The sequence below is a fragment of the Hypanus sabinus genome, chromosome 23 (genome assembly GCF_030144855.1).
Source record: "Hypanus sabinus isolate sHypSab1 chromosome 23, sHypSab1.hap1, whole genome shotgun sequence".
NCBI classification, from domain to species: domain Eukaryota; kingdom Metazoa; phylum Chordata; class Chondrichthyes; order Myliobatiformes; family Dasyatidae; genus Hypanus; species Hypanus sabinus.
Window position 1 is genome coordinate 806413 of NC_082728.1, and position 16506 is coordinate 822918.

The 16506-nt window shown below is 50.4% G+C and overlaps 1 protein-coding gene across 1 annotated transcript in view; it reads left to right on the plus strand.

Moving 5' to 3' along the window:
- Positions 1-282: 282 nt before the first annotated feature.
- The window catches only part of utp6 (UTP6 small subunit processome component), a 37001-nt gene continuing 20777 nt past the window's right edge, over positions 283-16506 (plus strand). The window contains exons 1-11 of the mRNA XM_059948133.1: positions 283-438; positions 5790-5874; positions 7846-7887; positions 7994-8086; positions 8172-8219; positions 8437-8500; positions 8607-8725; positions 9726-9803; positions 10071-10152; positions 10941-11025; positions 12100-12293. Of these exons, the coding sequence (XP_059804116.1) occupies positions 347-438; positions 5790-5874; positions 7846-7887; positions 7994-8086; positions 8172-8219; positions 8437-8500; positions 8607-8725; positions 9726-9803; positions 10071-10152; positions 10941-11025; positions 12100-12293 (982 nt within the window). The 5' untranslated portion in view covers positions 283-346. The remainder of the gene's footprint in view (positions 439-5789; positions 5875-7845; positions 7888-7993; positions 8087-8171; positions 8220-8436; positions 8501-8606; positions 8726-9725; positions 9804-10070; positions 10153-10940; positions 11026-12099; positions 12294-16506) is intronic.

Consider the following 16506-nt stretch of genomic DNA (forward strand, 5'->3'; position numbering starts at 1 on the left):
GTTGGGCCGAATGGCTTGATTCTGTTCTTATGATTTATGACCGGGTGACCCGAGCCTGGCTCACCGGAAAAATGTTGGATATTGAATAATGGCCAGGGCGTCTGCAGGTGCAAAATGCAATTTCAGCAAAGGATGTGTGGAGAGTCTGTACAGCGATATAAATCGATAATTTACGTAAGCAAACTAAAATCCGGCAGATAGGGTACAACATTGCTAAAAGCGTGGTGAGGATTGAACACCCTCCCCCCTCAAGTCCCACCGCTAAAGTGTTCCGGAGATCTTGGATCACGTACGCGGCGGAGCGATTTCCTGGCGGACCGGATGTGGAAGAGGTTACCACGCTGCGATGGCGGAGCGTGTCCAGCGGCAACTGGAGGAGCGGATCCCGGAGCTGGAACAGCTGGAGCGGGCGGGGTTGCTGGAGGAGGCAGAGAGGAGGTGGGACATAGAGCTGAGAGGTGGTGGGGTTTAGGGGGAGATAAGTTTGGGCGATGCAGAGGAGGGGGAGAGAGGTGATGGGAGTATCAGCATTTGCGTCTGTGCACAATGTTTTTGAGGGGCGATATCTCCAGCGAGAAGGAGGGACAGTTAGTATTTATTGGGGGAGGGGGAGAGAGAGAAGGCAGGATGGATGGGACAGTGGACGGGTTGAAGGTAGGGTTTCTGGCGTGGACTGGAATGGTGGGAATAACATGTTTGTGTGCACGGATGTGCCTCTTTCTCTGTGGGCAGCTCTGATTCTTGGTCGTGTCACTGATCTCTCAGTTCAAGTCAAGCAGTGTTTCTCCGAACTAGGGTATAAAGCACATAACGTACGTTATCTTCGGAAAATAAGATAAAATCTACAGACGAATTGTGCACGAACAAGCAAACTGAAGTGTAAGAAGTGAAGGGACTCGGGGTAGGACGGATGGTTAAAAAAAAAGTACAGTTAAATTGTCAGGAAGGGCAGACAGGTGATGGGACTTAGTTGCAGCTAACAGGCTGAGTATCAAAACATTAGGGACGCAGAATCTGAAAGGACAGCGAATACAGTACTCAAGGTGTTGTATCTAAATGCGTGTGGTATAAGAAATAAGGTAGATGATGATGTGCACTGTTACAGATTGCCAGGTCTGATGTGACCATCACTGAGTCATGACTGAAGGATTGTTGTAATGGGAACTGGATGTCCAAGGTTACATATTATATCAGAGGGACAGGAAGGTAGGCAGAAGAGGTGTTGTGTCTCTACTGATAAAGAATGCCATCAAATCAGTAGATAGATGTGATATAGGATTGGAAGATGTTGAATCCTTGTGGATTGAGTTAAGAAACTGCAAGGATAAAAGGACATTGAGGGCAGTTACATACAGGCCTCCGAACAGTGGCTGGGAGGTGGACCACAGATTGCAACGGGAAATAGAAAAAGCATGTCAAAAGGGCAATGTTATGGTAATCATGGAAAATTTTAACATGCAGGTCGGTTAGGAAAGTCAGATTGGTAATAGATCCCAAGAAAATGAGTTTGTTGAATGCTTAAGAGATGGGTTAGTGTTTGTTGTTGAGCCTACTAGGGGGACCAGCTATACGGGATTGGGTGTTACATATTGAACTGGAGGCAATTAGGGAGCTTAAGGTAAAAGAACCCTTAGGAGATAGTGATCACAATATGATTGTGTTCAACTTGAAATTTGTTATGGAGAAAATAAAGTCAGATGTAGCAGTGTTTCAGTGGAATAAGGGAAATTACAGTGGTATGAGAGAGGAGTTAGCCCAAGTAAATTGGAAGGATCTGCTGGCAGGAATGTCAGCAGAACAGCAATAGCGTGTATTTCTGGTAAAAATTAGGAAGGTGCAGGACATGTGAATTCTAAAAATGAAGAAGTACTCAATAGTAAAATAGTACAACCACAGCTGACAAGGGAAGTCAAAGCAATTGTAAAAGCAAAAGGAAGGGCATACAACAAAGCAGAAATTAGTGGGAAGATAGAGGATTGGGAAGTTTTTTTTAAAAACCTGCAGAGAGCAACTAAAAAAATTATTAGAAGGCAAAAGATTAAATATGAAAGTAAGCTAGCAAATAATATCAAAGTGGATCGTAAAAGTTTTTTCAAGTATATTACAAGTAAAAGAGAAATGAGAGTGGATACAGGACCGCTAGAAAATGATGCAGGAGAAATAATGGGGACAAGGAGATGGCTGATGAACTAAATGAGTATTTTGCATTAGTCTTCATTGTGAAAGACAGTAGCAGTATGCCTGATGCTGTAGTGAGTGAAGGAAGAGAAGTGGGTGCAGTTACTATTACAAGGAAGAAAGTGCTCAAAAAGCTGAAAGACCTGAAGTTACATAAGTCACCCTGACCAGATGAACTACACCCTAGGGTTCTGAAAGAAGTAGTGTTAGAGATTGTGGTGGCATTAGAAATGATCTTTCAAAAATCATTGGACTCTGGCATGGTGCCAGAGGTTTGGGAAATTACAAATGTCATTCCAGACTTTACAAAAGGAGGAAGGCAACAGAAAGGAAACTATAGACCAGTTTGCCTGATCACAGTGGTTGGGAAGATGTTGGAGTCATTTGTTAAGGATGAGATGATGGAGTACTTGGTGACACAGGACAAGATAATACAAAGTCAGCATGGTTTCCTTCAGGAAAATCCTGCCTGTCGAACCTGTTGGAATTCTTTGAGGAGATTACAAGCAGGATAGATAAAGGGATGCAGTGGATGTTGTATATTTGGATTTTAAGAAGGCCTTTAAGGTGCCACACATGAGGCTGAATATGAAGTTAAGAGCCCATGGTATTACAGGGAAGTTACTAACATGGTTAGATTGGTAAGAGGCAGAGAGTAAGAATAATATAATCCTTTTCTGGTTGGCTGTCAGTGACTAGTGGTGTTCCGCAGGGGTGGGTGTTGGGAACATTTTTTTTAATGCTGTATATCAATGATTTAAATAATGGAATAGATGGCTTTGTTGCCAAGTTTGCAGATGATATGAAGATTGGTGGAGGGACAGGTAGTGTTGAAGCAACAGGTAGGATGCAGAAGGACTTGGACAGATCAGGAGAATGAGCAAGAAAGTGCGAAATGAAATACAATGTTGGAAAATGCATGGTCATGCACTTCAGTAGTAGAAATAAATGTGTGGACTATTTTCTAAAGGGGGATAAATTCCAAAAATCTGAGATGCAAAGGGACCTGGGAATCCTTGTGCAGAACAACCTAAAGGTTAACTTGCAAGTTGAGTCGGTGGTGAGGAAGGCAAATGCCACGTAGGCATTCATTTCAAGGGGTCTAGAATACAAGAACAAGGGTGTGATGCTGAGGCTTTATTAAGCACTGGTGAGGCCTCACCTTGAGTATTGTGAACAGTTTTGGGCTCCTCATCTTAGAAAAGATGTACTGGCACTGGAGAGGGTCCAGTGGAAGTTCACAAGGATGATTCCAGGAATGAAGGGGTTATTATACAAGGAATGCTTGATGGCTTTGGGTCTGTAGTCGCTGGGATTCAAAAGGATGGGGGGGGGGGAATCTAATTGAAAATCTACAGATGCTAGAAATCCGAGCAACACATACAAAATGGTGGAGGAACTCAGCAGGCCAGGCAGCATCTAGGAAAAGAGTCATGCCAAAGGGTTTTGGCCCTAAACATTGACTGTACTCTTACAGAGGATGTGGAAAGGATGTTTCCCATGGTGGAAGAGTCTAGGACAAGAAGGCACAGCCTCAGGATAGAGGGGCACCCTTTCAAAACAGAGATGAGGTGAAATTTCTTAGCCAAAGGGTGGTGAATTTGTGAAACATGACCACAGGCAGCTGTGGAGGCCAGGTCTTCGGGTGTATTTAAGGCAGAGATTAATAGGTTCTTGTTTAGACACAGCATCAAATGTTACAGGGAGAAAGCCGGGAACTGAGGTTGAGGAGGAGAAAAAAGGATCAGCCATGGTTGAATGGTGGAGTAGACTCGATGGGCCAGAAGGCCTAATTCTTATGCCTAATGGTCTAAAGTGCATAAATTAAATATTGTAAGGTACAGAACAGATTAACTGATCCGACACCTTGAATGCGATGCAGCAAGGAGTTCAGAGGCCTTGTGGCCTGAGGGAGGATACAGTTTCCCATTCTAATCAACACAAGCAAGAGAAAATCTGCAGATGCTAGAAATCCGAGCAACACATACAAAATGGTGGAGGAACTCAGCAGGCCAGGCAACATCTAGGAAAAGAGTCCTGCCAAAGGGTTTTGGCCCAAAACGTTGACTGTACTCTTTTACTAGATGCCTGGCCTGCTGAATTCCTCCAGCATTTAGTGTGGGCTGCCCATCCTGACCATTCTTGTTTTTTTGCATTGGAGTCTCCCGCCTGATGGTAGAAAGCCAAAGAGGATGTTGGTTGCAAGGGTGGGATCCTTAATAATACTAAGGGCCTTGCATATGGAGCACTCCTGATAAATGTTCCCAATGGATCCAGGGAGATTGCAGCTTGTCAGGACCCTCTCAATGGTGCTCTTGTAAAATTCAGTAAAGTTGGTGGGGTAGGGGTGGGGAGCGTTACTTTACTTCCTTAGGAAGCTAAGGGCACTGCTGTGCCTTCTTCAGGGACGAGATACTAAGGGACCAGGTGAGGTCATCTGTGATGTGAACTCCCAGGTACTTGGTGTACTTAACTCTCTCTACAGAGGAGCCATGTATTCATAGTGGTGGATGGCTCATCTGCACCTGTCTGAAGTCCACAATGATTTCCTTTGGCTTCTCCACATTCAGGTTTAGGTGGTTGTTCTCACACCAATCCACTGGTCCAATTCCTCCTTGTTATCATCAACAACTTATCATTGTTGATGAGTCCAACTGCTGTTGTGTCATCTGCAAGCTTGATGATACGGTTCAAGCTGAATCCTGCAACACAGTCATGCATCAACATTGCGAACAGCAGTGGGCTGAACACATAGCCCTGGGGAGTGCCAGTGCTCAGTGTAATGGGACGAGAGATGTTGCTGCTCACACAGACTGACTGTGGCCTTTATGTTAACAAGTATCCAGTTACAGAGGAAGGTGTTGAGACCCAGTGAGGACACTTCTCCCCACCAGTTTCTGGGGTATGGTGGTGTTAAGTGCCGAACTGAAGTCTATAAACAGCAGTTTGGCATATGATACCCCATTTTCCAGGTGGGACAGGACAGTGGGGGGCAGAGGCTATTCCATATTCACTGGATGGGTTTGAATGCAAAGCAAACTGGAAAGGGTCCAATGTAGCCAGGAATAAGGTGTTTATCATCAACCTCCTGCTCACTGCCTTTATTGATTCAAGAGGAGAAACATCTGGAGTTTATCCCATTGCCCCACTTATGAAGTCTCATTGCAGTCTCAGTCATGTGTGTTCTAGAGCTCATCCAACGTCTGTTGCAGGGTCATCACCCAAACTGTCTCTCTGTCTCCACAGATGTAATTTTTTAGGCAGCCTTTATGTTTTTTTTTGCTTTGGATTCCACCAGTTGCAGTCTCATGTCTCCTGTTGTCCACAGATTCTCCCACTTTGCCAGTTCATGCTCCCTGTTCCTCCCTGATTCCTATTGTTCCACCACTGACAGCTGTGCCTTCAGCTATCTGGCCTTGAGCTCAGACATTCTCTCCTTTAGTTCTTCCAGTGATAAAGGTTCTCTTCAAACATTTACTCTCAGGTGCTTGAGGCTCCTTCAGCTAATCTTATTTGCTTTTGCAACTGAAAAGAGCCACTCAATGTTTCATTAGGTAGACTACTGAATCAGTGTTTGAGCCACATTCTTTGTGACCGTTATTTATTTGTAGAGCGGTGTTAAGAAAGGTTACTGTGCTGGAACACAAAGTGCATCGGAGAGTGCTCAGGAAGGAGAATTTTATCAACTACATCCAGGTGAGTGCTTGATAGTGTAGGACTAGAGTGGGTGGGAGGTGTGAAGGTGTCGGTAGTAATGGGTTGGGTTGGAGGGTGGTGTGAAAGTGTCAGTAGTAGTGGAGTGGAGTGGATGGTGTGAAGGTGTCAGTGGTACTGGATTGGGTGGTTTCAGTAGTAGTGGAGTGGATGGTGAGAAGGTGTCGAAGGTACTGGATGGGTCAGAGGTTGGTGAGACGGCGTCAGTGGCACTGGATTGGGTCGGAGGGTGGTGTGAAGTGTCAGTAGTAGTGGAGTGGATGGTGTGAAGGTGTCAGTGGTACTGGATTGGGTCGGAGGGTGGTGTGAAGTGTCAGTAGTAGTGGAGTGGATGGTGTGAAGGTGTCAGTGGTACTGGATTGGGTCGGAGGGTGGTGTGAAGTGTCAGTAGTAGTGGAGTGGATGGTGTGAAGGTGTCAGTGGTACTGGATTGGGTGGTTGGTGTGAAGGTGTCTGGTACTGGGTTGGGTGGTTGGTGTGAAGGTGTCGGTGGTACTGGGTTGGGTGGTTGATGTGAAGGTGTCAGTGGTACTGGATTGGGTGGTTGGTGTGAAGGTGTCGGTGGTACTGGGTTGGGTGGTTGATGTGAAGGTGTCAGTGGTACTGGATTGGGTGGTTGGTGTGAAGGTGTCGGTGGTACTGGATTGGGTGGTTGATGTGAAGGTGTCTGGTACTGGATTGGGTGGTTGGTGTGAAGGTGTCTGGTACTGGATTGGGTGGTTGGTGTGAAGGTGTCGGTGGTACTGGGTTGGGTGGTTGATGTGAAGGTGTCTGGTACTGGATTGGGTGGTTGGTGTGAAGGTGTCTGGTACTGGGTTGGGTGGTTGATGTGAAGGTGTCAGTGGTACTGGATTGGGTGGTTGGTGTGAAGGTGTCGGTGGTACTGGATTGGGTGGTTGGTGTGAAGGTGTCGGTGGTACTGGATTGGGTGGTTGGTGTGAAGGTGTCTGGTACTGGATTGGGTGGTTGGTGTGAAGGTGTCGGTGGTACTGGATTGGGTGGTTGGTGTGAAGGTGTCGGTGGTACTGGGTTGGGTGGTTGATGTGAAGGTGTCGGTGGTACTGGATTGGGTGGTTGGTGTGAAGGTGTCTGGTACTGGATTGGGTGGTTGGTGTGAAGGTGTCTGGTACTGGATTGGGTGGTTGGTGTGAAGGTGTCTGGTACTGGATTGGGTGGTTGGTGTGAAGGTGTCAGTGGTACTGGATTGGGTGGTTGGTGTGAAGGTGTCGGTGGTACTGGGTTGGGTGGTTGATGTGAAGGTGTCGGTGGTACTGGATTGGGTGGTTGATGTGAAGGTGTCGGTGGTACTGGATTGGGTGGTTGGTGTGAAGGTGTCTGGTACTGGATTGGGTGGTTGGTGTGAAGGTGTCAGTGGTACTGGATTGGGTGGTTGGTGTGAAGGTGTCAGTGGTACTGGATTGGGTGGTTGGTGTGAAGGTGTCTGGTACTGGATTGGGTGGTTGGTGTGAAGGTGTCGGTAGTACTGGGTTGGGTCAGAGGTTGGTGTGAAGGCCTTGGTAGTACTGGGTTGGGTCAGAGGTTGGTGTGAAGGCGTTGGTAGTACTGGGTTGGGTCAGAGGTTGGTGTGAAGGTGTCAGCGGTACTGGGTTGGGTCAGAGGTTGGTGTGAAGGTGTCTGGTACTGGGTTGGGTCAGAGGTTGGTGTGAAGGTGTCGGTAGTACTGGGTTGGGTCAGAGGTTGGTGTGAAGGCGTTGGTAGTACTGGGTTGGGTCAGAGGTTGGTGTGAAGGTGTCAGCGGTACTGGAGTGGGTGGGTGGTGTGAAGGCATCGGTGGTACTGGAGTGGCATGGGTGATGTGAAGTGTTGGTGGTCCTAGACTGAAGTGGGTGGATGGGTTTTGTGAAGGTGTCGGTGGTCCTGAAGTAGTGTGGGTGGGAGGTGTGAATGTATCTGTAGTGATTCTTCTAGTGATCCAACTCTTTTCATTTCCAGTATGAAATACACTTTCTCGAATTGCTGAAGAGACGGCGAGCGGTGAGTTGGAAGAAAATTTTACAGTAAATTTGCAAATTTTGTGTAAGTTTTGGCAGTTATTTAACATGTTCCCTCCTGATCTCCACCCCCCCCCCCCCCCCCCCAGCGAACTGGCTACCACTTTAAGAAGGAGGAGATTGAATATGCCATCGTGAATAGGGTGCATGGATTGTTTCAGCGAGCTTTGACCAAGTGGAAGGTAGGATGAGGAGGCAAGCAAGTCACACTGGATTCATGTATGCCTGTTACATGATAACTGAACTAAATGGCTTCCTGTATTACAGGGGGATGTTCAATTATGGCTTTCTCACGTAGCCTTCTGCAAGAAATGGGTGAGCACAATTTGTTCTCTTTGTCTACCCAGCTGCCTCACATTGTCACAATTTCACACGTGAGTTCCCTGTATTGTGTATCATTGTGTTCCCATTGATGTTAATCCAGCTCCCTCAGACTGTCCCTCAGTGACCCCTCTCCCCTAGTGCCCTGGGTCACTGTGTCCCCACTGATGTTAATCCAGCAACTTTGCTCTGTTTTTTAATCTGTTTCCAGAATGCCAAGGTGAAATTAAGCAAGGTGTTTTCTGCAATGTTGGCGATTCATTCTGACAAGCCAGGTGAGATTCCTGCCTGTAGGGAAGCATAGACCCTGGGCCATGTGAAAGTCATTTCAATGCTGTGGGTATTTTGTTCACGTCTGCACGTTCTCTCATTGTCTTCTAGCACTGTGGATCATGGCAGCAAAGTGGGAAATGGAGGATCGACTGTCCTCAGAGAATGCAAGGCGTTTGTTTTTGCGTGCTCTCAGGTTTCACCCAGAATCTCAGAAGTTGTATCAGGAGGTGGGTGTTGTCTGGCTCGTGTCCTATGTACTTGTGGGTGGGTGGGTTCTCTCTGTGACACTCTGTCCCACTGAAGTGAAAACAGAAGCTTCTCATGGTGCCAGGATGCAACACTTTGTCCTGGTCACAGAGAAGCTTGAGCATGGTCCTGCTGATGTCATCTGTTTCTTGGGAGTTCGGTGAGTGTTACCCCTCACCCGACTCTTAAACAACCCAGGTGGGCCCAGTGTTTCTCATTTTCCAGTGACATAGGAAGAGGCTATTCTATGCTGGATCTCAGGGCATCTCATTTCCCTCCAGTTTATTCTTTATCATTCTCACCCACACAGCCAATTAACCTGCCAGCCCGTAAGTCTTTGGATTATGTGAGGAAACTGGAATCCCATGCAATCATGGGTGGTACCACAGTAGCAAGGTGCTTAGTGCTATGCTATTACAGTTCAGCATTCATTTCACGTGCTGTCTGTAAGGAATTAGTACCTTTTCCCCATGGTTGTGTGGATTTCCACTGGATGCTCTGTGGTCCTCCCACATTGCAAAGTCATACCAGTTAGTAGGTTAATTGGTCATTGTCTAGGTTTAAATCGAGGTTGCTGGGCAGTGCGGCTTGGTGGGCTGGGAGGGTCTGCTCTGCACTGTAACGCTGAATAAATAAATATCACAGAGAATTTACAAGCTCCACGTGGATCATACCAATGTGCGGATTAAACCCTAGTCTCGCGAGCTGTGGAGCATGTCACACAAATTTGTGATCTGTAGGTAAGACCTTCTCTGATTGCCCTGAGAAGCTGGTGTTGAGCTGCTAGGATTTGCTGTCGTGCTCCTGGTGAGGGTGCAGGGGTCAGCGATGAGGAATGCAGTGGTTGTATTTCTGAGGCAGGAATGTGTGTAACGAGGAAATGCTTTCCCTTGTACCCACTGCCTGTGCAGAGGTCATGTGTTTGCGAATGCTCTCACAGGGGTCACTGTAGGATGTCATTATGCGTCTTGTCTCTGACAGTATTTCCGGATGGAACTGATGCATGCCGAGAAAATCCGGAAGGAGAAGGAGGTCCTGGAGACGGCAAAGCTGGAGCTGGTAATGGACGGAGATCAGAGAAAGGATGGTGATGGTGGGTGGGGCTGGTACAGAGAGCAAGCGTGGAGGGAGAGGGCTGTCAGTGTGGGGAGTGGTGGTGTGGATGGGGTGTGTGAAGGTGACAAGGGGTTGGGGTATTGTGGGTGGGGGTGTTTGTAGCTCAGATGTGGTAGTGTGGGTGGGGCAGAGTGATGGAGGGGGGGGGGGGTTCAGTCTCTGGCTCTGATACCGCAGTGTAACCTGGTGTAACTCCAACTTTGTGTGCAGGATGAAATGACGGTTCCTGAGGAGATCATCGGGGGAGAACTGGCACGCATTGTGTACAGGAATGCCATTCAGAAAGTGACCGGTAAGGGGGTGATCTCGTTCTGTCCCAGCTCCCATCAAACCTCACCTGGTATCGTTGAGCATATTAGCATGGGCTGAAGGGTCTGTTACCCGATGGTACCTTCCCCGGTATCAACCTTTTTGTGGAACACACAGCATTCCCTGTCTCCCCAGCCGTAAGCCATGTTTAACCTCAGTGCTGATGATGAGCTGCAGTGGGTGGGGGGGGGGAATGGAGAGGGTAGGAAGATGTCACCTGAAATTCCTTCTCTGTCCTAAATGGATGTCCCTCTATTCTAGGGCTGTGCCCTCTAGTCCTAGACTCCCTCACCATGGGAAACATGCTCTCAATACCCACTCTATCTAGGCTTTCAATATTCAATAGATTTTAATGAGATTCCCACCGCCCCCCCGCTACCAGCTCTGCCCTTATTGTAAACTCAGTGAGTACAGGCTCAGAAAAGTGGCTCAGCCCCACTTGCTCATGGGCAAGTGCTCTTGTCAGACGAAGGTAAAAGATAGTGTGGACCATTGGCACAGCTAGTATCACTACTGTGTGGTCCACAGATTCAGGTTCGAACTTAGCCTCCGCTGTCTGTAAGGAGTTGGTTTTTCTGGGTACTTGCATAGATGAAATAGTGGGTTTACTTCTAGTCTAATTTTTGAAAAAAGAACCAGAGGTGAACTAATGCAGGGAAAGAATAAGGTTCAGGGTGACAGGGAAGGGAGGGAATAGTGGGAGGGGAGCCTCAATGTGTTGAATGGCCTGGCCTCCTTTATTGGAACCTGATGCCTGCTGTTTGTTCCCAGGGAATGTCGAGTTCCACCTGTCCTTCTGGAATATTGCTGCTCTATTCCACTTCGCCCACAACCTACAGGAGGAAATTCTCACAGAGTGAGTGTGGATAGTTGGGGCTGTGGGGTTATTCTGAGGGAGACAACTGAGTCATGCAATGAAACCCATGATAGGAAGAAGCCTTCCGCAAATCTCGCATTCAGATGCTACTCACCTTGATCAGAGATGCTATACCTCTTTGGACACAGCTCAACACATCACAGACTCAACCATCCCCCCACCCATGTGCTCTGTCTACACTTCTAATTAACACCCCAAAACATGGACAAAAACAGAAAACATGTTTAAGGGCGTTGTTATAAGACTATTGGAAAGGCCCCGTGGATAACTCCATCACTATGTGCCAGACCTACAGACTCACTTTCAAGGTCTCTTTATGACTCGTTCTCAGTATTATTTATTTGTCCAGGTGGTCTTCTTTTTGCATATTGGCTGTTTGGCTAATAACGTGCTGTTTATTCTTTTAAATTCTATTGTATTCCTTTGTTTCCCTATAAATGCCTGTAAGTAAATGAATCTCATGGTAGCATATGATGTCATGTACAAATTTTGATATATTTATTTTGAACCCTCGTGTAATAAGGTGAACTCTTTACACTTTCTGTCTGGCTGCACTTCACTTTCTCTGTAGATACAATACTTTATTCTGCATTCTGTTATTGTGTAATACTTCTGTACTTATGTGCTGAAATAATGTGTATGGATGGCTTGCAAAAACAAGCTTTTCACTGAACCTCAATACATGTGACAGCAATAAACCAATCAGCCATTGTACCCACAAGAGACCATAAGTCATTGGAGCAGAATTAGGCCATTCAGCCCATTGAGTACCCTCTGTCCTTCCATCTTGACTGATTTATTATACCTCTTAATCCCGTTCTCCTGCCTACTCTCCATAACCTTTATCACAGTTTAATCAAGAACATATCACCTCCACCTTAAATATACCCAATCACTAAGCCTGTACAGCCGTCTGTGGCAATGAGTTCCTCAAATTCACCATCCTCCTGCTGACATTGCTGGGCATGAGAAGGTGGGAGAGATGTGGGGGGGGGTGGAGTGGGGGAAGACATCATTAGGGTGGGGAGATGCAACCTAACTGTGTATCCACAGCCTGCAGGCTCTGCACCCAGAGCAGGCACTGACTTGGGACTTTGTGGCCCGGAGAGAGCTGAGGTTGGGGGCAGCAGAAGCCACAGAAACCCCAGCAGAGCAGAAGCAGAAGCCTGGTAGTGCTCTGGAGATGGCGCGCCGGGAACAGCGCTGCTACGCTGTGTATGATCAGGCCGTGGTGTCTGTACCAACAGGTAGGTACTGTGATTGGGGAGGGGGGCAGGATGCAGTGTGGGGCCACTTGAAGTAATACATGGGGGGTGGCAGTCAGGAAAGCACTGAGGTGGGTGGCAGACCAGGTTTGGGAAGGGAGCACCTTAGAGTGTGGAGGAAGTCAGGGAAATGGGCGGAGGTTGGTGGTGGACCAGGTTTAAGGGGAGGAAGAGTTGGAACAATGCTGAACCTCAGCATAGCCTGTTGCTGGGGTTTGGTCAGGGGTTCGAGTTTGGTGTGTGGGTTCTGGGATTTGGGGTTCAAGAGGTTTGAGTCTGGGATTTGGGGTTTAGGAGGTTAAGGGTGGTTTGGGTCTGTGGCTGTATTTCGGGGGGTTTGGGTCTGTATTTGGGGTTGGGTCTTGGTTGGGGTTTAGGGTGTTTGGGTCTGTGGTTGGGGTTCGGGGGGGGTCTGTGGTTGGGGTTTGGGGGGTTGGGTCTGTGGTTGGGGTTCGGGGGGGATTTGGGTCTGGTTGGGGTTCGGGGATTTGGGTCTGTGGCTGTATTTCGGGCGGTTTGGGTCTGTATTTGGGGTTGGGTCTTGGTTGGGGTTCGGGGGGCTTGGGTCTGTGGTTGGGTTTCGGGGGGTTTGGGTCTGTGGTTGGGGTTTGGGGGGTTTGGGTCTGTGGGGTTTGGGGTGTTTGGGTCTGTGTTTGGGGTTCCGGGGGGATTTGGGTCTGGTTGGGGTTCAGGGATTTGGGTCTGTGGCTGTATTTCGGGGGGGTTTGGGTCTGTGGTTGGGGTTTGGGGGGGTTGGGTCTGTGGTTGGGGTTTGGGGGGTTTGGGTCTGTGGGGTTTGGGTCTGTGTTTGGGGTTCCGGGGGGATTTGGGTCTGGTTGGGGTTCGGGGGGTTTGGGTCTGTGGTTGGGGTTTGGGGGGGTTGGGTCTGTGGTTGGGGTTTGGGGGGTTTGGGTCTGTGGGGTTTGGGGTGTTTGGGGTTCCGGGGGGATTTGGGTCTGGTTGGGGTTCGGGGATTTGGGTCTGTGGCTGTATTTCGGGGGGGGGGTTTGGGTCTGTGGTTGGGGTTCGGGGGTTTGGGTCTGTGTTTGGGGTTTGGGGGGTTTGGGTCTGTGTTTGGGGTTCCTGGGATTGGGTCTGTGGTTGGGGTTCGGGGGGGATTTGGGTCTGGTTGGAGTTCGGGGGGTTGGGTCTGTGTTTGGGGTTCAGGGGGGTTGGGTCTTGGTTGGGGTTCAGGGTGTTTGGGTCTGTGGTTGGGGTTCAGGGGGTTTGGGTCTGTGGTTGGGGTTCGGGGGGTTTGGGTCTGTGGTTGGGGTTCGGGGGGTTTGGGTCTGTGGTTGGGGTTCGGGGGGTTGGGTCTGTGGTTGGGGTTTGGGGTGTTTGGGTCTGTGGTTGGGGTTCGGGGGGTTGGGTCTTGGTTGGGGTTCGGGGGGATTTGGGTCTGGTTGGGGTTCGGGGATTTGGGTCTGTGGTTTGGGTTCGGGGTGAGTTTGGGTCTGTGGTTGGGGTTCGGGGGTTAGGTCTGAGGTTCGGGTTCGGGGGTGTTTGGGTCTGTGGCTGGATTTTGGGGGGGGTTTGGGTCTGTGGTTGGGGTTCGGGGGTTAGGTCTGAGGTTCGGGTTCGGGGGTGTTTGGGTCTGTGGCTGGATTTTGGGGGAGGGGTTTGGGTCTGTGGTTGCGGTTCGGGGTTTTGGATCTGTGTTGGGGTTGGGTGGGTTTGGTTCTGTGGTTGGGGTTTGGGGGGGTTGGGTCTGTGGTTGGGGTTTGGGTCTGTGGGGTTTGGGGTGTTTGGGTCTGTGTTTGGATTTTGGGGGAGGGGTTTGGGTCTGTGGTTGCGGTTCGGGGGTGTTTGGGTCTGTGGCTGGATTTTGGGGGAGGGGTTTGGATCTGTGGTTGCGGTTCGGGGTGAGTTTGGGTCTGTGTTGGGGTTGGGTGGGTTTGGTTCTGTGGTTGGGGTTTGGGGGATTTGGGTCTGTGGTTGGGGTTCGGGGTGAGTTTGGGTCTGTGGTTGGGGTTCGGGGGTTAGGTCTGAGGTTCGGGTTCGGGGGTGTTTGGGTCTGTGGCTGGATTTTGGGGGGGGGGTTTGGGTCTGTGGTTGCGGTTCGGGGTTTTGGGTCTGTGTTGGGGTTGGGTGGGTTTGGTTCTGTGGTTGGGGTTTGGGGGATTTGGGTCTGTGGTTGGGGTTCGGGGTGAGTTTGGGTCTGTGGTTGGGGTTCGGGGGTTAGGTCTGAGGTTCGGGTTCGGGGGTGTTTGGGTCTGTGGCTGGATTTTGGGGGGGGGGTTGGGTCTGTGGTTGCGGTTCGGGGGGGGTTAGGTCTTTGGTTCGGGTTCGGGGGTGTTTGGGTCTGTGGCTGGATTTTGGGGGAGGGGTTTGGGTCTGTGGTTGCGGTTCGGGGTTTTGGGTCTGTGTTGGGGTTGGGTGGGTTTGGTTCTGTGGTTGGGGTTCGGGGTGAGTTTGGGTCTGTGGTTGGGGTTCGGGGGTTAGGTCTGAGGTTCGGGTTCGGGGGTGTTTGGGTCTGTGGCTGGATTTTGGGGGGGGGTTGGGTCTGTGGTTGCGGTTCGGGGGGGGTTAGGTCTGTGGTTCGGGTTCGGGGGTGTTTGGGTCTGTGGCTGGATTTTGGGGGAGGGGTTTGGGTCTGTGGTTGCGGTTCGGGGTTTTGGGTCTGTGTTGGGGTTGGGTGGGTTTGGTTCTGTGGTTGGGGTTCGGGGGGGTTTGGGTCTGTGGTTGGGGTTCGGGGGTTAGGTCTGAGGTTCGGGTTCGGGGGTGTTTGGGTCTGTGGCTGGATTTTGGGGGAGGGGTTTGGGTCTGTGGTTGCGGTTCGGGGTTTTGGGTCTGTGTTGGGGTTGGGTGGGTTTGGTTCTGTGGTTGGGGTTCGGGGTGAGTGTGGGTCTGTGGTTGGGGTTCGGGGGTTAGGTCTGAGGTTCGGGTTCGGGGGTGTTTGGGTCTGTGGCTGGATTTTGTGGGGGGGTTTGGGTCTGTGGTTGCGGTTCGGGGGGGTTAGGTCTGTGGTTCGGGTTCGGGGGTGTTTGGGTCTGTGGCTGGATTTTGGGGGAGGGGTTTGGGTCTGTGGTTGCGGTTCGGGGTTTTGGGTCTGTGTTGGGGTTGGGTGGGTTTGATTCTGTGGTTGGGGTTTGGGGGGGTTGGGTCTGTGGTTGGGGTTTGGGGGGTTTGGGTCTGTGGGGTTTGGGGGATTTGGGTCTGTGGTTGGGGTTCGGGGTGAGTTTGGGTCTGTGGTTGGGGTTCGGGGTTAGGTCTGAGGTTCGGGTTCGGGTGAGTTTGGGTCTGTGGTTGGGGTTCGGGGGTTAGGTCTGAGGTTCGGGTTCGGGGGTGTTTGGGTCTGTGGCTGGATTTTGGGGGAGGGGTTTGGGTCTGTGGTTGCGGTTCGGGGTTTTGGGTCTGTGTTGGGGTTGGGTGGGTTTGGGTCTGTGGTTGCGGTTCGGGGTTTTGGGTCTGTGTTGGGGTTGGGTGGGTTTGGTTCTGTGGTTGGGGTTCGGGGTGAGTTTGGGTCTGTGGTTGGGGTTCGGGGGTTAGGTCTGAGGTTCGGGTTCGGGGGTGTTTGGGTCTGTGGCTGGATTTTGGGGGGGGGTTTGGGTCTGTGGTTGGGGTTCGGGGGGGGTTAGGTCTGAGGTTGGGGTTCGGGGGTGTTTGGGTCTGAGGTTCGGGTTCGGGGTTTGGGTCTGTGTTGGGGTTGGGTGGGTTTGGTTCTGTGGTTGGGGTTCGGGGTGAGTTTGGGTCTGTGGTTGGGGTTCGGGGGTTAGGTCTGAGGTTCGGGTTCGGGTGAGTTTGGGTCTGTGGTTGGGGTTCGGGGGTTAGGTCTGAGGTTCGGGTTCGGGGGTGTTTGGGTCTGTGGCTGGATTTTGGGGGAGGGGTTTGGGTCTGTGGTTGCGGTTCGGGGTTTTGGGTCTGTGTTGGGGTTGGGTGGGTTTGGTTCTGTGGTTGGGGTTCGGGGTGAGTTTGGGTCTGTGGTTGGGGTTCGGGGGTTAGGTCTGAGGTTCGGGTTCGGGGGTGTTTGGGTCTGTGGCTGGATTTTGGGGGGGGGTTTGGGTCTGTGGTTGGGGTTCGGGGGGGGTTAGGTCTGAGGTTCGGGTTCGGGGGTGTTTGGGTCTGAGGTTCGGGTTCGGGGTTTGGGTCTGTGTTGGGGTTGGGTGGGTTTGGTTCTGTGGTTGGGGTTCGGGGTGAGTTTGGGTCTGTGGTTGGGGTTCGGGGGTTAGGTCTGAGGTTCGGGTTCGGGGGTGTT